Genomic DNA, 22,019 nt, shown 5'->3' with positions numbered 1-22,019 from the left:
GGCTGGGGTTAGAATCGTGCCCCAAGTGTATGTACGTGTATGAAGACTTCTGGTGAATATAGCATCAAGATGCTGACTTAGTTATTACTGTTAGATTTTGGTGAATAAACAAACAATATTTTGATCCCCTTTACATACTTCCAATGTGCAGTTTATCTTGGATTAGAGAAAAAGTTGAAAGATTTATGCCAAATTTACACTCTCTCCCTCTCACACACATTTATATGTATATAAAGACATACATATATGTATGTATACAACTAGTTCAGCATTCAGTGAATTATACCATGAGCATTTTAAAAGGAATCTGTCCACAAAATACCAGGGAAATAGCAAGTCCATTTCATAAACCAGCAACTGTTATAATGAACAAATTCTGAATCTAACAGGCACTTAACATAACTAGGTAATTAGGTAACTGACAACTGGCCAGAGGAATGATAGAACTCTGGAAAAGTAGCTACAAAGGCCTTAATCAAGGAAGACAGCTTAAGAAAGAAGGTTAAGTAGTAAATTGTGGCCTTGAATGCCTCATAGCAGGCCCTGCTTCAGCTTAGGAGATACAGAAAGGAAGTTATTCTTTTCATTTGTTTCACCCTTTATTTGCTTTCACCAGCAAGGAAACAGGTAATAATCCAGCTGCACTGAAAATAAAGCAGGAAAAGATGACCAAGACATTCATGCACAAATAGCCAAACCAAACCAAAAAACAAAGAATTGCTAATCAGAATTATGTGGAATTCTATAGGAAGGCAATGGCCTGATTCACATGTAATGCAGTCATGGTTTATAAACCATGATTTTAGTTAATCATAATTAAAATGGATAATCTGACCCTAGTCTCCCTGCTTAACTATGGCTAAATGCCACACATTAACCAACGTTTGTAGACCTTGATTAAAGTTGGGCATAACTAAGTATTACTTCTAAACCTGAACCTCCTCCTTAACTATGGTTGAGGAGACATCACCACCAAAAAGCCAGAGTCACAAGTATAGAGCGGCTCAACAACTAAGCCATACTCTAGGCATGGTGGCCATTGCTGGTACCTGTTACTCTGCCTGGCCAAACCAGATGTTCCCACACTCTTGACAAAACCACTTTATGTAGGTGGCATTTGCAGAGCATCAGAATTTAGGATACTATAACAGTGGGTCTAACTGGCCATCTCTCTTGCTCAGCCATGCACCACTTGTGGTCATTCAGTACGTTGCGGAGCGTAAAGACCTGGCTAAGATTGACGATGAAAGGGAAGTGTCTCAATGGACTAAACTATGCTTACTGAGTGTGCACAGAAAAACTGCATTGGAAAAAAGGAGGAATTTGAGAAGGAAGTGCTGAAAAGGTTTTCAGCAAATCCAAGAAAACTTGTTTTAGTTTAGATTTTTAAAAAAACAAAACAAGATGAAAAAGCCATACTCTAACTGCCTGTGCCCCTTAACCGGCCTGCCCACCACCACCATACCTCCCTCACCCACCCCAGGCACATCTTACATACCTTAATTAAAATTAAAAGCATACAAGTTAAAAAGTTGTTAAAAACAAATAAAAACATTTTAAACAATTAGAGCAATAATAACAGCACCAGAATCTCCCCTTCCAAAAAAAAACTATAAACAATACTCCAAAGCAAGAGTTTGTTCATCTGCCTCAGCTTTTATAGTGCAAGTCAATGAGGGCCTCGCCACCCCAGGCCTACAAGGCAGGCAGCAGGTCTTCCAGGACTCACAGCAAGTTCTTGTAATCACTTTGATCTCCCTGAGTACAGTGGTGCTTCTAGTTACGAACTTAATTCATTCCAGAGGTCCGTTCTTAACCTGAAACTGTTCTTAACGAGAGACGTTCTTCCGCTAATGGGACCTCTTGCTGCCGCTGCACTGCCAGCACACGATTTCCGTTCTCATCCTGGGGCAAAGTTGTCAACTTGAGGTAACTCTTCCAGGTTAGCGGAGTTTGCAACCTGAGGCGTTTGTAACTCAAGGTATCACTGTAAATCCCATCCAATGATTCTTCAAAAACAGAAATTGTATTGGACTAGCCTCACATTGTCACTCCATCTGCAAATATTTGGATGTATTGGAAAGACTCATCATAAAAAACACCCTTGTGACCCAGTGTGACACAACTGAAGTCAGACTAGAAATTGCAATACTTTATTCAGATATTTACATAAAAGCCTTGAATCTAACAACAATCTTTGTTCATCCATCCCAGTGAAAACATTCTTTGCTCAAACATTTGTGAAAATATAAGTTTTACATTTCTAGTAACATGGCTTGAACTCACAGACTTCATTAATCAAAACAGTTCTATTCCTCTGATATTGTGCAATAAGATCTCATTTCAGTCTCTTTTCCCTGACAAACTATAGCCAGGTTGTCAAAAAAATATCTTAAAGAGAGGAAGTCAATTCTGGAAACAGTATCCTAGAATTAACTCAGGCATAGGCAAACTCGGCCCTCCAGATGTTTTGAGACTACAACTCCCATCATCCCTAGCTAATAGGACAAGTGGTCAGGGATGATGGGAGTTGTAGTCCCAAAACATCTGGAGGGCTGAGTTTGCCTGTTCCTGAATTACCGTATTTTTCGCACCATAGGACGCACTTTTTCCCCTCCAAAAATGAAGGGGAAATGTGTGTGCGTCCTATGGTGCGAATGCAGGCTTTCGCTGAAGCCTGGAGAGGTCGGTGCGCACCGACCCCTCACGCTCTCCAGGCTTCGCACACCTCTCTGCAAGCAGCGGGAGCCCAGCGCTGGGCTCCCGCTGCTTGCGGAGACTTGCCTGCATGCCGAAGCCTGCGCGCGCTGAACTCAGCGCGTCCAGGCTTCGCGGACCTCTCCGCAAGCAGCGGGAGCGCTCCCGCTGCTTGCGGAGAGTTGCCAGCATGCCGAAGCCTGCGCGCGCTGAGATCAGCGCGCCCAGGCTTCGCGGACCTCTCCGCAAACAGCGGGAGCGCTCCCGCTGCTTGCGGAGAGTTGCCAGCATGCCGAAGTCTGCGGGCGCTGAGATCAGCGCGCCCAGGCTTCGCGGACCTCTCTGCAAACAGCGGGAGCGCTCCCGCTGCTTGCGGAGAGTTGCCAGCATGCCGAAGCCTGCGCACGCTGAGATCAGCGCGCCCAGGCTTCGCGGACCTCTCCGCAAACAGCGGGAGCGCTCCCGCTGCTTGCGGAGAGTTGCCAGCATGCCGAAGCCTGCGCCCGCTGAGATCAGCGCGCCCAGGCTTCGCGGACCTCTCCGCAAACAGCGGGAGCGGTCCCGCTGCTTGCGGAGAGTTGCCAGCATGCCGAAGCCTGCGCGCGCTGAGATCAGCGCGCCCAGGCTTCGCGGACCTCTCCGCAAGCAGTGGGAGCGCTCCCACGGCTTGCAGAGAGCTGCCTGTTTGGGGGCTGGGGTCGGGGGAAGCTCGAGCTTCCCCCGCCCCAGCCCCGCGCCTGGGGGGAAAATAATTTTTCCCCTTTATTTCCCCCCCAAAAAACTGGGTGCGCCCTATGGTCCGGTGCGCCCTATGGTGCGAAAAATACGGTAACTGCTTTGGTGCTTTGAACATTGCTGACAATATTTCCCTACTCCATGACCCCATGTTGTGCTTGGCCTATACAACAGCATCTTTCCCTTCAATTTCCAGTTGAAGACTCTCTAGTTCTGCTAACAATAAAAAGGCACATTTGGATCCCCTTTGATACGGCACTTTGTTTGGTTGAACTTCATTCCATTACTACTGAGATCACCCTACTCCTCCTGCTTAAATTCCCAGGTCTCCTCTGCACTTCACAATGGTTTCTAATGCATATTTCATTTGTTCCTGCCCTACTGAAAATACGGTGTGTGTGTGTGTGTGTGTGTGTCAAAAACTGATCACTGAGAATAATCACTACTTACTCCTCCCAACATAAAAGTCTCTTTTAGCATAATTCAAAAAATCTAGTCCAGAGAATCTCAACTTAGAAACGTGCAGTTATGTTTATATTCTACCTTTCCTTCAGGGTGCTCACGGTAGTATGCACAGTTTTTCCTACCCACTCCCATTTTATCTTCACAGTCACCATTTCAGGGAGGCTAGGCTGTGAGATGCTCACTGTCCCCAATATCACATGCCTGAGAAGGCATTTGAATCAGAGTTGTCCCCCATATGATCAAGATTCTGAACCTGGAATCTAGCAGGCATCCTGACAGTGATTAAGAGTTCCTTAACTTCTCACATGCCAAGTCCAAAATGTCATACACAGATCATGTTCTTATAAGTATCCAATGTCGATTAGTTTTAAGCATATCAAATCCGTTTGATCAAAGCCGGTAAGACACCTATGGAAAAAACCTCAGTCTCATATCCATCATACTGACTGAACTGCTCTTGAAGACTGAAAACACACAACTCAGTAGTCCCCAAACACAAGACTTTCTGGCTTTGGAGCACTTGTTAAGTGTTTAAGCAACTAACAACAGATCACAGATGCAGCTAAAGCAGGGGTCAGCAAACTTTTTCAGCAGGAGGCAGGTCCACTGTCCCTCAGACCTTGTTGGGGGCCGAACTGTATTTTGAAAAAAAATATGAATCAATTCCTATGCACACTGCACATCATTTAGTCCAAACCCATGCAATGCAATTTGTGTTGTTTTTAACCCCTAGGCTTTTTACCAACCCCTAGGATGGGAACAGGACGGAAACAGATAAAACTGCCTTGATAACTATGAGCTGGACCAGGTTGGGGTTTGTTTGTTTTTTAGAGTTTCTCACAGCTCACCCTACAAACTCTTTCCCCCGCAGTTGCTCAGCTAATCATCTAGCTTGGTTTTTGTGAGAAGAACAAAACACGACTCACCATACTCACCCAATGCATCTACGGGAGGGAAAGCAAATATGAGAAAAGGCCAAACGCCAAAATTAAATAATAATAACAAGGTTTACATCCACAATCCCTCGCCAAAATATCCCGCACTGTCCCTTCCAGACGCAAGGCGTTTCAGGTCCCACAACATTTTAGAAAAAGTAACATGGCGAGGAGCCACCCCCCCCCTTGCTGGAACCAGAGAAACAGGCCTCCACATCCACATGCACCAAAAAGGGCGCAGAGAGACAGGTCAGCGAAGGAGAAGAAGCGAAGCCCACAAGCAATGGGGACAAGCCTGGGCTCGCCTCCTGGCCTGGACCCCAAAAAACGAGGCCTTGTCCAGGGACTTGGCCAGACCGCCCAACTGGGTCTCCCCGGTGAGGGAGGGTGCCATTCCTCGGCTGTGGGGCGTGAGGAGGCGAGGCGGAAGCCATGGTCGCAACTGCGAGGAAGGGACAGAGGGAGGGAGGGCAGGCAAGAGGAGAGCTGAGCCGGCCCGGGAACCCCGCCCTCCCTCAGCACGCTCACCTCAGCCTACAGGCTCCGGGGGAGAAGAAGCAGCGCTCCACTGGGAGTGGGGGGGCTCTGCGTTCCCCACCAGCATCTCATGCACAGGCCCCAGCACAGAAGCGAAGGAAGACAGGCCTAGAGGAACCAGGAAGGTGAGGCGGGGAAGGGAAAGAAGCGAGAGAAGAGTGGAGGTGGCCAAGAGCGCACGGTGCACCCTCCCTGCCACTGCAGAGGTCAAGGGAGCATGAGGACGGAAGGAGGAAGCCCAGAGGCTGCCACCGCTCTTCTCCACTGCCCCCCCAGCCAGGCGCCCCACCTGCCCGCTGCCCGCTGCCCATGCTTAACCGCCTCGTCCACCTCCATGCCGGCCCCATTGCTGCTCTGAGCCAGGCAAGAACCGCCGCTGGGAGCAGCCACCATCTTGGCCGCGTATGTCCTGCTGAGCTCTCTGGCAAGGCGTCCGTGGCTTCTGATTGGCCTCACTGTGCAGTTTCCGATTGGCTGCAGGACCTTCCGGCAGCCAATCAGAAGCCTCGGACGCCTTGCCGGAGAGCGCAGCGGGACATACGCAACCAAGATGGCGGCTGCTCCCAGCGGGACTGACTGAGCAGGTGGCAGGGTCCGCAGGCCGGATTTACCAGCCTGGTGGGCCTCATCCAGCCCGGAACCATAGTTTGCTGACCCCTGATCTAAAGAGACTAACCATATTTAAAAGGCATGAAAATGCACTTCAAAGGCATTAAAATGCACCTTCAAAGGCTGAGTAAGAGAAAGAGATGAGCCAGTTTGGCTGAAAGACTAGAAAACACAAACACACAAATGGCTTAACAGTTGGTATGGTGCAGATAATGCTGGTGATGAATATCAATGAAAATAAGTAATTGTTTTCTGAACAGTGATAAGTGCTCCCAAAAGTAGTTTAAAAGAGTAACTCTGCTTATGGCCATGTGGCAAGCAATTCACATGAATGTTTAACAATAAGCAAGTGCATTAAAGGCATTGCAAAGGGGCAGAGGCAGAACAGTATGGAGGCGGAACAAGATGGGCTTACGCATATCTCGCTGACACATGCGGTGCCTCAGAATGTAACCCCTGCATAAATGGGGAGATGCCTGGATATAATATATACCCTGTCCCTATGAATAGTTTAAGGCAGAGGTGGGTATTTCCCCTTGAGGAGCTGCCCCCAAAGAATGGCATCTCCTCAATGTAAATTGGTAAAGGGCCACATACTGATGGCAGGCACGACCAAAACATACACAACTTATTATCTCCCTTGCCCCTTCTCTCTCTCTTTCTCTTTCTCTTTCTCTCTCTCCCATACTGCACAGTAAGGAAGGAGCTCCCTTCCTCAATGCACAACACAAACACAATAGTCAGTTGTTCCACAAGTCCAAAGTGGTTTGTCATTGCTTTGCCAGTGTAATCAGTTTCCATTCTGGTGACTGAAGAAAGGTCTTCACTTCCCCCACAGGCAGTATAGAAGCAGATAATGTTTGTGATACACTCTTCCACCAAGTGACCATGAATGCTGGGTACAAAATGAGATTAGTAAGGTGCAAGTAGATGGTAGGCCAAATCTATCATGGCAGGTATATAAACTGAAAAGCTTGTATGTATAGAGGTGTAACAAACTGTGTACCAGTGGTGTGCAGCCAGTGGACATGGGGACTAGGCTAGTCCCATCAGAATGTCACAACATCTCACATGCATCACCCCCTCCCACTGCCCTCACAAGCTGGCGCCTCTGGCCCTAACTGATCCCCTATGAAAAATTTTACTGCATGCCAGTGCTGTGTACCCACAATGAAAGAGACATTCACATTGCTGTTCAAGCATTACAGTGTACACACTTATCTGAACATATTTTCATTCCACCTTTCAACTTTTTTTGACACCATGAAAACCAACATTTAAATAACAGATAGAAATAAATGCAATATACTAGTCATACTTCAATTTCCCCCTAAGAATGCATGCCAACTATTTTGTCATAACTTATATATATGTTTGGGGTTTTTTTTAAAAAAAGTAAGGTAAAGGACCTCGGATGGTTAAGCCCAGTCAAAGGTGACTATGGGGTGCAGCACTCATCTGACTTTTCAGGCTGAGGGAGCCAGCGTTTGTCCACAGAAAGGTTTCCGGGTCATGTGGCCAGCATGACTAAACTGCTACTGGTATTTAATTTCCAAGCCTCTTCCCAGCCTTTTTACATACTTGCTCTGGAAAAATATTAGGTAGCAATGAAACACAGCAACATAGCACAACAAAGTGTTTCTCAGCAGTGGCCAGTCTCTAAACTCAGGTACCTAAGTCACATGAATTTGATTATTAACTAGATTCTACTGATATAGTCCTAACCAATCCAAGGTTTACTACTGGTATATAAAGCCCTACATGGTTCTGCACCAGTGGATATCTGAGAAGGAACTTCTTTCCCTACATCCCACTCCAGTCACTTAGACCTGTTAATGAAGGTGTGTCCAAAAACCCTGCACTAGAACATGCTGTAATTTGAGGGTGTGCTTTTATCTTTGTGGCACAATTCTCTACTCAACATTTATTGAAAACTTCACTCTTCACCCTAGCTTTCTGAAGACAGACTGCTTTATTTCTATATTTTTAAATTATTGTTAGTTTTTTTGTCTTAACACAAGCATAGGCAAATGACCCTCCAGATGTTTTGGGACCACAACTCCCATCATCCCTGACCACTGGTCCTGTTAGCTAGGAATGATGGGAGTTGTAGTCCCAAAACATCTGGAGGGCCGAGTTTGCCAATGCCTGTCTTAACACCATTCTTATGATATGTGTTATGCTTTATATGCTATATATGAAACATTTATACATACATACACACACACACCATTTTTTATCATAGTTTATTGCTTAGTTGTACATTATTTTATACTTTTTATATTTTAGTGTTAGGTGTGTTAGGTGCAGCCTAAAAATGCTAATTCTAATACCAAAAAAACTCCTCTATGTATTATTTAAGAAAGTTAAATGCAAAAGTATTTTAAAATGAAAATATGCTATGAAGGAGTGAGTTACAGTCACATACTGAACATCCTAAATAGTTGTGGAAGACATTACTGTCATAATGAGATGTTACACTGAAAGCATGTGATTTAAGAACAAAACTCCCAGGTCTTCCCAGAACCAAACAGGTGGCAAAATATTATCAGTACCCACTGACAGCTCATCAGTAACTAGAGTATTGACCATCTGGAATTTGTGGGTGTCCTGCAGTATCAAGATAAAAATTTTCATAATATTTTGATCATACAAAACATTATGATTTCTCTCTCTCAATGCTACAGCTGCACAAACGCACCTGAACAATAAGCTAACTTGGATACTCAATGTTTCTAACACATACTATCACCTTCTTGCCACCTCTCCCAAAAAGAAAGGATGTTCTCATGAAGAGAGAGATAAAACTAACATTTTAATGTAAATATATGCCTTCCTGGGATAAATATTTTGTCTGGAGTGATTATATAAACCTGGAGAACAAAGCACTTCCAGTAATTATGTAGATTTACATGACCTATGGACACTTGATAACGATTGTTGCTATTTGGAGGAGTCATGATACTATGTTCAGTTATCTAGTGGCTCATTTTTGTTGCTGAATTTACTAATGGGCACAATGGGCAGTCTGTTAAGAACAGCAGTGCTATATAATTAGTAGTGAACCATAAGAAGGGGAATCGGCAGACAGCAACTCAGTTTAATCACAATTTTACTGCTCATGGCTTCTACTACTGTCATAAGCTACACTTCCATGATTCATGGAAACCTATGGTTAGATATCTTGGCTGCAGTTTTATACGCACTTAGCAGTAAGTCATAATGAAACCAGGAGACTTTGAGTAAACATCCATAAGATCTGACCTTCTTGTCTCAAAACTATTTTAGTCACCCCTTAGAAGTAGGTTCCATATAATGTTCACATGGAAAGTTCTACTCATGTTCAAGCAACTATGTAATGAAGTCCCCTGCAAACCTGTGTGACATGGGGAATGTCAGAAAGCAAGGGATGCATATGAAGGGCATGAGGATATTGGGTGTTTAATGAATGCCAGAAAGACTGTCGTAGATTAACACTTCTACTGTATAAATTTGATTGTGCAACATCCATCACAAAGCCACTAATGCAGACATTCCTTGTGCTTTAGTCCTTTAGTCTCAGTTCCATTATCCATGCAATACCACCTAAGCACTGCCTGTCACATTTTACACATTGTGGGCAGGGCTTGTGTCATGTCTCTACCCACATTCACACTTGTGAGTGTTGTGTGTTCAGGACAAATTGCTTGAAGTTGTGTCAGCTGCCTTAAAGTGCTTAATAAGTGGGGTGGGGGGATTTCACCATTAGCCCCTACTGACTGTACAAAGAAAATTAACATGAAGCTTGATAGTTGTATGAAAGTTTAAACTATCTGTAAAGCATTTCATATTTATTTCAGTCAGATGGCATGCCAGCTGTTTAAACTGTCTTGAGGATTTATACAACTGAAGCTGAATCAATTTAGTTCCCAAGTCAATGCTAAAAGTATGTTTATCAAAAATAGCATCAATTTGTTCCAAACGTCATCAGACTTTTTGGATGAATGACAAAGGAGAACCTATAAGCAAACTAATTGTACACTGGGTGATGAGGAAGCATTTAACATAAAAAGATTTTCCCACTTCAACCAGCTTTGTAACATGAAGTTTGCTTCTCGTTCACTGATAACACTGAAATGAAATTAATGTGCCAACTTTGTTTTTCTGTTCTCATCCTGAAGCAAAGTTCTTAACCCAAGGTACTATTTCTAGGTTAGCGGAGTCTGTAACTTGAAGCATCTGTAACCTGAGGTATCACTATATAGTCATCCAACCTCTGCATAAATACCAGCAAAGAAGGAGAGTCCACCGCCTCTATTCCATTGTCAAACAGCTCTTATTGTCAACAATGTTCATTCTGATGTTTAGTTGGAATCCCCTTTCTTATAACTTCAATCCATTGGTTCAGGTCCTAGCCTCCAGAGCAGGAGAAAACAACCTTGCTCCATCCTCCATGTGACAGCCATTTTAGATATTTGAAAATGGCTATCATATCTCCTCTCAGTCTCCTCTTTACAAGGCTAAACATACCCAATTCCCTCTACTGTTCCTCATAAGGCCTGGTTTCTAGACCCTTTGTCATCACCCTCCTCCTTACACGTTTCAGCTTTTCAATATCCTTCTTAAATTGTGGTGCCCAGAACTGGACACAGTAATCCTGGTGTGGGAGTTAATAGTCAAAACATCTAGAGGCATGCTTTGGGGAAATAATGTTATAGACTTGCTATCTCAAACCTGCAAAGCTCTCCTCCCCAGCAGTAATACATACGGGGAGATCAAAAGGGGGGGTTGTCTCCCCCAAGCAGCATTGGAATCGAGTTCCCTTCAAAGCAACCTCAACGAGACTCTAGTGTGTGGCTTGGTGGATCTTCATTCTACTCAAGAAAACTGCTGTTAGCTAAGATGCTGGCCTCACCTTACTGTATCATATCCGTGGTTTCAAGAGTCTATGGACAAGACCCAGATACAATGAGGCAGGATCTCGACACATGGGAATGGGGAAGAGAAAAAGTCTTTGACACTAAATATTGCTGCAAGTGTAGCCATCTTGTTCATAGTAAATGGGCAACTGATAAGCTACCATATACTTTAACAAAATCTCATTGAATGTTCTTGAATTCCTGTGCATGTTTTCCTGATGCTTGGAATTCTCTCTGGTCTTCAGAAAGTAACACCTTCCAACTTCAGAAGCCATATGAAGGCAGCCCTGTATAGGGAAGCTTTTAATGTTTGATGTCTTATTGTGTTTTAATTTGTTGGCAGCTGCTCAGAGTGGGTAGTCAAATGAGCAGCAAATATTAGATGATGATGGTGGTGATGATATATAGACTTTGGAGCCAGTTTTGCAGTTTAAATGGTATAATGAGTCAGATTTTTTAGCTGGAGGAAGCTAAAACTGGACAGCAGCCTTCAGAGACTTAAATAGTGGCTCTCTGGGAAACATGACAAAGGAGCAGCATCCAGGCCAGCTAATCATAATAATAGTAGCTACTATTTAACTTTAAGAATTGGTGCCTCAGTTTCCTTCTTCCCTCATCCCTCTCCAGTACTTTTTCTTTTTGTGTTACGTCTTTTAGATTGTAAGCCTGTAGGCAGAGACCATTAAGTTTTGATTGATATTAAGCCACTCTGGGAGCCTTTTCAGCTGAAAAAGATACAAATGCTCCAAATAAATAAAATGTATTTATTCTAATGCTATTTCCACAAACATGCTTTTATGGAAGAGCATTCAGATACCATTAACTTTGCTTCTTACATTATTTCCACAAACATATTTTAATATGCTTCTGGGTAACTCATACTTTGCATGCAAAGGATTTTCAGCACCTATTGAGTCAGTATATTTGCCACCTAATTCACTGCCACTTTGTGCAAAACACAAAGATGGCCCCTTGTTCAACAAGGAAAAACAGAATGCAAGACTACACCTAGGTAAAGGTAAAGGTACCCCTGCCCGTACGGGCCAGTCTTGACAGACTCTAGGGTTGTGCGCTCATCTCACTCTACAGGCTGGGAGCCAGCGCTGTTCGCAGACACTTCCGGGTCACGTGGCCAGCGTGACAAGCTGCATCTGGCGAGCCAGCGCAGCACACGGAAACGCCGTTTACCTTCCCGCTAGTAAGCGGCCCCTATTTATCTACTTGCACCCGGGGGTGCTTTCAAACTGCTAGGTTGGCAGGCGCTGGGACTGAGCAACGGGAGCGCACCCCGCTGCGGGGATTCAAACCGCCGACCTGACGATTGGCAAGTCCTAGGCGCTGAGGTTTTACCCACAAGACTACACCTAGAACAGAACAAAATACGATATGAATACACGTTCTGTTATACTATCAACAGATTGCATGAAATTAAGCCTGTGTATGCGTTCCTTATAAAGCAATTTGAAAACAGAACTTGATCTGAAAAACAAAGAGATGTAAAAGAATCACAGATTTTCAGCAGTTGAGTACACATGGTTGTTTAAGACATCCCAAAGACTGTAACACTGCTCCCAGAGGCAGGTAACATTTGCCTTTGACATTTCCCTTTGTAACCATTGACATGGCACTCCTATAGTCACACCCAAATCCAAGCTTGATGAGAGGAGAAAATAACCTACACTGTCAAAACTATCTGTGAGAAATGTATCAGATAGGAAAGGGAGCAAAGTTCAGATGGAGAGCCACGCTCGGAGCAATAGAATTAAAAGTTTATTGGAGAGGTATAAAGCAGGTAACAGAGACAGTAACATGAGGAACCTTGCAACCTTCCACAGCAGTTACGGTTACGGGGAAGTAATGCAACCAAGAGCCTGAGGGCTCTTTTTCAGGAGCATTTCAGAAGATGTGAAACTATATAAATAGTTGATTAGCATAAATGTTCATCTGGTTTACAAATCTGTATTGATCGTATGTTGTATTTAGCAATGAATATTTATTGGACACTTAGCTTATACCATTTATCACGTTTATGCCATTCACCATATATGTCAGCAGGGAAATTTTTGGTGAAGCAGCACTATGGCTCAGAACAAAAAACACCAATTCTCCCTTTATAAATTGAAATACAGGAAGTATGTTCCTTGCAAAAAGCAAATAATAAACTGTAATAAAATATCCTGGAACTTTATCATGCTCACTGAAATTTGAACTACACTAGTAGGGTTTGGAAACTACAGGCAACTCACAATTTACACAGGGAGTACATTCCTGGCCTCCCAAAGTTTAACTGGAATCATGTATATTGGGAGCACCCTGGAGGGGCAGTGGGGCTTGCACAGCTGACGCGTGGGGAAGCTTCTTCCCTGCACATCAGCTGAGCGAATCTTGCACAGCTGGCGCGCAAAGAAGAAGCTACTGCTATGCTACCCTGCAGGTCAGCTGTTAGGCAGGAAGGCCTTAACAAAGCCCCGCTGGGCCTCCAGCTCGTGAGGAGACCCTCCCTATAGCCCGAAGAGGACATCTTCTTTTGGTTATGGAGAGAGTCTCTTCATGAGCCAGAAGGACTCTCCAGTGTGCTCCCTATTTCCAGGTTCCTGGCACTGCGCATGTGCACAGTCGCCCACAAATAGCACATACGTAAATGGGGAGTTGCTTGTCCAGCTATATCACCACATTTATACAGGGAAATAGAGGTGTTTAAGAAGCTTTGAAAACAAGTCTCTGAATCCACAGAAATCTAGTTCAAACACACCTATCGAGATATTACAATTGTTATAGCAGATGCATTGAGATGACTGGAAAACTAAGAGAGGGTAACGTGAACCAAGCTGTCATAATGCATTTATTCAGTAACTACATTGTATAAGGCAGTAGTGTTCAACTATCCATAGAGCTTACATAACTATACAATATGACTACCAAGCGGGGAACTTTAAAGTGTACAGTGGAACCTCAGGTTACGTACCGTCCTCCTTATGAACGCTTCGGGTAACGAGCTCCGCTAACCTGGAATAGGTCTCCTGGTAGTGAACTTTGCCCCGGGATGCCAGTGGAAGTCACACACTGGTGGCGTGCAGGCAGTGGAAGGCTCCATTAGTGAAAGCGTGTCTCGAGTTAGGAACAGCTTCAGGTTAAGAACAGACCGCCAGAACAAGGTGCCACTGTATTTTAATATTTCCTGGTAGTGCAGAAACTTTTATATCACCAAAAAGGAGAAGTGTCTGAAAAATGCAGGTTTTTGTGGGAAGGATTTTCTTTGATTCCATCATAACATCTGCTACATGTTCTAGTATAATACTTTCAAACAGGAACTGAATATTTGCCTGGGCCTACTGTCACATTTTCTAATGGTTTTAGAATTCTGAGAAGCTGGAATTGCCATAAAGGTTAGTAATATACTGATGTTGTAGATTCACAGCAGTGAATAAAGAGACAAGTAGAATTTCCTATTTTTTATTAGAATGTTGCTGCATGTCTTATCCAGTAGAAGTCAGAATCTTACATCACATCTAGAAAATGCTGTGGGCTACAGCTCCCATCAGCCCCTACCAGTATGGGCTGATCAGTGATGGTCAGTGATGAGTGTTGTCACCACATTGGCTAGCCCTGACTTAAGTTGCCATCATTTCTATTGAGATAGGCTTATTACTGCAGCCAGCTCATGTTATGCAAGATTCACATCTATGTATTGGCCACCGGTCACTATTGCTAAACAAAGCTGCATCCAATTATGCACAAAATGCAAGTGTTTCATTCAAGAATGGCAATAGAGAGCACAATTGTTTTCTCCATGAGTTTTAGCTCAAAATAGCTCTAATGATATAAAAGTTCATTATTTGCCTTATACTGAAGGGCCTCACTGTCCTCACATCTTGGGACAAGTTAAATGCGTTTCCGGAGTACAGCTAACAAAAATGTGTGTCCCTTCTGGGCATTTCTTTTAAAAACTTAAATGGCTATGAGAAATATTTCCTGTTAGGAAGGACACATTTTGCTTGCCTCCATTCTCACTGAAATACTTTTAAAGGCAGCATTACAAGTGTCAGAGTGTGTTTTGAAGATAGTATATATATTCAATGTATTTATGATGAGCATGCTTCAGCAATTCAGAGTTCAAATGTCTATGTAAAGTATATATATTAAACATGGTGGCTTTCACCCACTATATGGAGATTTCTTTCCAATAGGAAATCCATTTGTCTTACTTTTTCCAGACAGAGCACTAACAAATGGAATACTGGCACTCTGCTACAGTTTGCTGAAGCTATGTGCATTAAGGAAAAGACAAAGAAATTACTTTCAAAGACAATTTCAGCATTGTGACAACATTTAAAACTTTTCCATTAACAGCTGAAAACGGTTATCTTATGCAGCACATTCACATTTACTGAAGAAATGTATTATGGTGGTTTGGCACACATTGCTCTCTTTAGTTCTTCAGATTAAAAAAACATTCCCCACCAAAAGGCATGTGCACAACTACATCACACCTGGAACATAAAAACTTGATTGCTAAAATCTTGGCTGGGGCAAGTTGCTGGCATCACATGACCCCTTTACTGTAGCAACTGCACTGGCTCCCAGTCTGTTTCTAAGTGCAATTCAAGGTGCTTGTTATTGTTCCTATTTTAGTATATGTGCTGCCGAAGCAAACACAATGTGTTGGTTATTACTTTCAAAGTCCTAAACAGCTTGTGATTGAGCTACTAGAAGGACCATCTCCTCTTATGTGACTATGCCTTTCCTTGAAGATTGACTGTTGACTGTTCCTGCTCGTACCTTCATATGGACCATGTAGCAGCACAAAACTTTATGCCCAAAGTAAATATTCTGTTTGTTTCCTTACAAACAAAGGCACATTGCTTCTAACAGCTTACTTCTTAATGACTGCTGTTTAGCACAACCATGGTCACATCTACCCAGGCTACTGAATTGAATGGGGCTTACTCCCAGGTATGTGAGGTTAGGACTGCAGCCTCACTCATTATTTCAATAGTTTTATTATACAGATCTGTGTAAGGCAGAATGTAAGCCATAAGGACTTATCTGTATTCCTCTGTAGGGGGGCCTTGGCAGTGGCTCATCATCCTGAATAAGGCCACATATAAAATCCTAAAGGCAAATGTGGTCAGTAATTCATACGAGCAAGTGCAGAAAAAAGTGTGTGTGGCGGGGGGAGGGTTACATTCTCATGTCCTTGTTTGATCTCAAAAAACATCTGCGCACTTCCTTCAAGTCTTATTCACATTCCAGTAGGCAAACCAATTTACATGGGAATTCTTGTTGCCAAGCACTTCAAAAGCCATGTTAGAAGGGAAATATGTCATATTGCACCACTTAGATGTTGTATTCATTGTGCCCATTTCCCAACCACATTACTTAAAGTTTTAAACCATAGTACAATTCCACAGCAATTCTTCATTCCACCAGGATGTCAATGAAGACAGAGCAAGTTATATACTAATAGAGATATGGCTGAGTGAAAGTAAAATTAATATTGCTTGGCAAATACATGCAAGTAGAAGAGAAGAGTCTCTGAGAATACATTGTCAAAAAATGGCAAGACAGCAATGTAGTCTTACATAGCTTTCTACAAAACCTTCTTAAATCTTGTGAAAATATGTCTTTTCAGGTGTATCTAATGAACACTTTCATGAAGTACTTCATTTGCATATTTTGTAAACAACTGTGGAAGTGTCATATCTCAGTGCTAGAGTTGCATGCATGGTGTACACAAGATCTGGAGTTCAATCCCTGGCATTTCCTGCTACAATAGTTTCAAAAGAAGGTCTGTGAAAGATCTGTGTTTGCCCAACACCCTGGAGATCTGCTGCCAATACAAAGCAAAAGTGGCTGGCTGAGCTCAGTATCAACCCTAGCACAGAGCTACTGGTTCAGTGAAAGAGAGAACCACAATGTTCTCCTGGTAAATATTCAGTTGCTTGGCTTTTAGAACTACAGTGGTACCTCAGAGCTTGAACGGCTCCATTCTCGAATGTTTCAACTCCCAAATGCAGAAAAGCCGGAAGTGTTCCGGTTTCCGAACACTCCATGGAACACGAACGTCCAATGCGGCTTCTGTGCAAAAAACCTAGCTGTCAGCCAATTGGAAGCCGTGCCTCGGAACTCGAATGTCTAGGAAGTCGAACGGTCTTTCTGAACGGATTACGTTTGAGATACCACTGTATTGGTAAACAAGTTTTTAGCTTTCATGGCTCATTCCCAAAGAAACATATAGAAACATGTAGGAAGTGATGTTTATAAACTCAGAAAAAAGAAAAGACCTCAGGTGGAATTTCTGTGTCTTAAGATGAGTCCAAGATCTATGTGGGGTTCCTCAAGTGTTGTCTTCTGCTCAGTTTATCATTAGGTCACAGCAATGTGGTTCAAACTAGAAAGAAGCTTGTTGTGCTTGACCCAATTCAGAAACTGCCACAGCTGCCTGCCTGAACAATGATATGTAAATTTACCAACAGCAAGATTTGGGACATCAGTGAACTTGTGTCTAAGATAGCTGTTGATACTACCTGTGACACAACAATACTGAATATGTAAGATCACACTCACATCACAGGCAGTGATGCAAGCATAAATGTTTAGGATACAGCTGCTAGTGGTTTAAATTTATCTTGCTCAGTCCTTTTACATAGGAATGTAATGTTAAATATGGATCTGGAACAAATATCAGTGTTAGCCCCATAGTGATATAATATACCGGTACATGTGAATAACAAGCAGCACAATACTAGAATGTGACTCAAAAAGGGCAATTCTCTTTGCACTGTGGGACAGTACGTGGGATAAAGGAATTCAGAATAGACAGTGCATATTTATTCTTCCAGTGAAAGTTCTTTACCAAATAGTTTGAATTACTAAAGGGGAAAAAATACCAACCCAGTGGAAGGAATAGCTTGTTTTCGTAAAGGTTAAGAGAACTATTGAAGACACTTTTGCCTCAAAACTATTATGCGCCTGAGAGTTTATTTCATATAACATAGGCATCAACTGCATCAAGATTTTATAAAAATTATATTGGTCATACTTGTTTACAGAAGGAACCAACCAGTGACAGGACTTAAGAAACCTTTCATTTAATGGCTTGCTTTATATTTTGCATAATTCATCAAGCCCTGTTATTTGTATAGATAATTAGAAAACATGACAAGTGTCTTATGGAAACACTCTAATCAAATGTTGTAAACAACCTTATGTGAGAGTTTTGTTTTCAGCATGACCAATACCACTACAGTGTTCAAGAATATAAGGCTGAACAAGTTTCTAAGTATTTTCAGGTCTGATATTGTTATAATAAATATGTAAATTATGTTGTCTTTAATATAAAGATACATAACAGCCCAACCTTAATGTGATGCAACGGTTACTGAGTTCAACAGGATTTCTATAAGCATGCACAGAATTGCAGTTTAAGGATTATATTTTTATTTTAAATGCAAGAAGCATATCATCTTTATTTACATGATTACAAAACTGAAGAGACAGCACACTAATAGTTTGAAGAAGCCTAAGGAAGAGGTGTCAAGACAAACAAATAGGATTTTCCCAGGCACTGACACAGGAATGTATTAAAGAGAATTCAGCCCTTCAAAATCCTGCTTAATGACAGCAGATGATTAAAGGATCAACATAAAATATTCCCTGAAATGCAACTCCATGTAGCTGTTTAGGTATAGGTCAATACTATACGCATCTACATTTAAATGTGTTGAAAACGTTTTTATAAATATTCTGCACATTACAGTACAATGGTACCTCGGGTTAAGAACTTAATTCGTTCTGGAGGTCTGTTCTTAACCTGAAACTGTTCTTAACCTGAAGCACCACTTTAGCTAATGGGGCCTGCTGCTGCCGCTGCGCCGCCACTGCACAATTTCTGTTCTCAACCTGAAGCAAAGTTCTTAACCTGAGGTACTATTTCTGGGTTAGCGGAGTCTGTAACCTGAAGCGTCTGTAACCTGAAGCGTATGTAACCCGAGATACCACTGTATATGTTTCGTATCCCATGACTGAATATCAAAGTTCTAGTGAAAAACAAAGATGCTGCTGCAAGCCTGAGGTTTGCCCACCCCACTTTATAGAAATACTATGTGTTATCCTACTAACAACTAGATATATTCAACACACTCTGATATGGAAACACCTCTGAGAATTCACCAGAAACCATATGCTTTGCTTCCCACATAGTTAACAAAAGGGAGAAATGAGGAAACTGTTATCAGGATTATGGACTTTTGGTACCCCTGCAAAGATGACATCAGAAAATGGGAGAGACACATAACACAGAAATTTAAAGGATTTGCACATTACACCTTCTTACAATTAAATCAATACCAGTCCCCAGCAAAGCCAAGGCTACAGTGCTAATTTCACCTACTTGGATGTAAGCCCCAGTGAATTCAATGTCTAAGTATACATGGTTAGAATATGTCTAAGTATACATGGTTAGAATTGCACGGTTGCAGACACCAGCTGAACAATTCATTATTTTAGGAATAACCTAAGGGAAATGTGACCAAAGTATTGTACACTCACTTATTTTTTCAGACTCAAACTCAAGGAATTAATCACCCCTTTATAATCTTTGTGGTGAATAGTGCCTATTGTTCATGCCTCTACTTATTATTGAAATTTGCTTGATTTTCCCTTATGCAAACAATTACAACGTCCTCTCACACGGAAACAACAAATGTCAGCAACTAAACTTGCCGACGGATGCACGACACACTACGCACATTCATGTACTGCACACACTGTAACGAGACTTCACACCCCCTCCCCTTACTTCCCTTCTCACAGTCCTGGGGGGTGGGAATCCTCTCTCCGGGCCTCCCTTCCTCCCACCCCCCTTTCCTTGCGTCATCGAATACACACTCAGGATGCGCCAGGAGCGATATAATAAACTAACGAGAAGGGAAGACACTGCTGATGTTTTCACGGTTTCATTGCAGCCACACCACCAGGCTGGAAGAGACTGCTGTGAAGCCAACTTGCCCACCTTCGCCACAGGAAAGCAATGGCACGCTGGCCGTTCACGTGTATTCACATCCCCACGTGTTTGTGTGTGCACGCGCGTCCCTACTTTTCAGAAAGGGGAAGGGAGACACGAGCCCCGCCGTTGTCCCTCAACAATTCCTACGTGTCAGCTGCCCAGTCACGCTGTTCCCTCCACCAGTTCCTGTGAGGGGAAAATTACATGCACACACACCCGCTCTCTCCTGCCAACCCTGAACCTCGTGAGAGGAAATGCAACGCTCTCCCATGTGCCCCCCCCAACCGCCCTTTAACCGCCACCCCGCTTCCGTCCACGAATTTATTAATCCTCTCCAACCTTCCCACCTCAGTCGCCCGTCTCCCCAGCCCCGGTGTACAAGGAAGCCATGTCCCTCCCTTCCCCGCCGACCCCACCACCGCCAACAGCCACACCTACCTGTCTTCTCGTGGTCGTAGCCCACCACAATGAAATAATCTGCCAGCCTGGCCATGGCTGAGGAGAGCCTGCCTCGGGCCCCGCAAGCCCCGCCGCCGCCGCTGACACCGCCGCCGCGCCCGGGAAACTCAGCATCCTCCCCGCGGCGCCTGCAGCTGCTGCACAAGAAGAAGGAGCAGCACCTCAGCCATGTTGGACGCCCAGGCTCGCAGTGCGCCTGCGCGCGCTCCCAACCCCCACCCCCCAACTCCCAACCGCCGCAACGCCGCTGCTGTACTACGACCTCGCGGGGGCAGAGCGGGCGTTTGCGGGGTTTACAAACACCACGCGCCGCTGCCGGGCGGCTGCAGCCCACGCTCAGTGGGGTCAGAAGAAGGGAAGGTCTTGTGGGGGGGGGAGGCGGATGGGGGGGACGGGCGTTTCCCTCCCTCCCCCTCACTATTGTAGTGGTTTGCAGCTGGGTGCACGTTTGCGTGTGGCGCTTTGCATGCGGCGACTCGGGTGCATGATGGACCCGTCGCCTGCAAAAGCCGCAGGACGGATGGCGCCCTGAGGCATAAAGCTCAGCCCAAGCCTTAGCCCGGCGCTTCCTTCCTGTTTTGGAAATTCAAATTAATAAAGGGCGCGGGGAAACGGAGGATGGCGGAGCCGCTCCCCCCTCCCCCGAGATTCGCGAAATCTCCGGCGAAAGTGTGTCCCGCAGGCTTTCGGCCACACTTCGCTTCCGCTTGCAAAGTGCTTAAGGCTCACCCGAAGGCCGTTTCGCTCCTGCCGTTCGGAGCCACTGTCTGCTGACTGTGCGCATGTGTGAAGGGCAGCTTTAAATTGCTTGCGTTAGGTTTCCGAACCCATTCATTTCCGTGAGGTAGATTGTAAACTGCGTTCCAGCCATCCTGCATTTGGGTGTCCTCCGGCTATCGTTTCTCGTAGACATGTTTTGAAATGGCATGTTCACGTTTTAGCTTCTGCCTAGCCAAGTTTGGAGAAATGTCTTTTCAGTTTCATTTCTCCGTGGGGAAAAATCATCAAAAAGGCAGGGGTGATCTTGGCCCAAACCCCATTTGTAACTCTTGGAATTTTTTTTTTTTTGCCTTATCGCACCCATTATCTTTACTAACTGCATGATCCTGAAGGTTACTCAAAAGTTATTTACTCCCAAGTAGCAGCCTGATCCTATGCAGAGTTAGTACATTTAAGCCTACTGAAATTATTTCCAGACTTGCGTTATGTTTTAATTAAGAGCAATTTAAAAGAGTGTTTTAAAATAGCACTAAAACACAATAACTGAGGAGTAAGCCAAATGACTTCAGTGTTTCTGTTCTTGAAGGATGGACATGAATATAGAGGATATGAAGCCAAACACTGGGTTGGAGCCAGATATGACCCACTGAAATCAATGAGTCTACTCAAAATATGGCCAAGTCTAGATTCAACCCCATGTGAGATTACATTATTGAACTCTACAGAATCCATGGACAAGTATCGCATGGTTACAGTTTGGAGCTGCAATCCTATATACACTTACCTGAAAGCAAACACTATTGAATTCAGTACCCCTTACTTTTGAGTAGACATGTACAGGCTTGTGCTGTTAATGAATCTGTTTAGTGTTTCAATTCTAGATGCACTCTGTAGTTTTTCGGGACAATTTAAATCAAGTTTATTCTGAATTTACTGCCTAGACAATGAGTTTAAGAT

General features: G+C 43.7%; 1 protein-coding gene across 1 annotated transcript in view; it reads right to left on the bottom strand.

The window, feature by feature from the left end:
• The window catches only part of SBF2 (SET binding factor 2), a 206,580-nt gene extending 185,345 nt beyond the window's left edge, over positions 1–21,235 (bottom strand). The window contains exons 1-2 of the mRNA XM_053391246.1: positions 21,072–21,235; positions 20,322–20,479 (exon numbers count right to left, since the gene is read on the bottom strand). Coding sequence (XP_053247221.1) covers positions 20,322–20,479; positions 21,072–21,220 — 307 coding nt within the window. The 5' untranslated portion in view covers positions 21,221–21,235. The remainder of the gene's footprint in view (positions 1–20,321; positions 20,480–21,071) is intronic.
• Positions 21,236–22,019: the final 784 nt, after the last annotated feature.

This window comes from Podarcis raffonei, chromosome 1 (assembly GCF_027172205.1).
Source record: "Podarcis raffonei isolate rPodRaf1 chromosome 1, rPodRaf1.pri, whole genome shotgun sequence".
NCBI classification, from domain to species: domain Eukaryota; kingdom Metazoa; phylum Chordata; class Lepidosauria; order Squamata; family Lacertidae; genus Podarcis; species Podarcis raffonei.
This window is presented reverse-complemented; position numbering and strand designations above follow the sequence as displayed.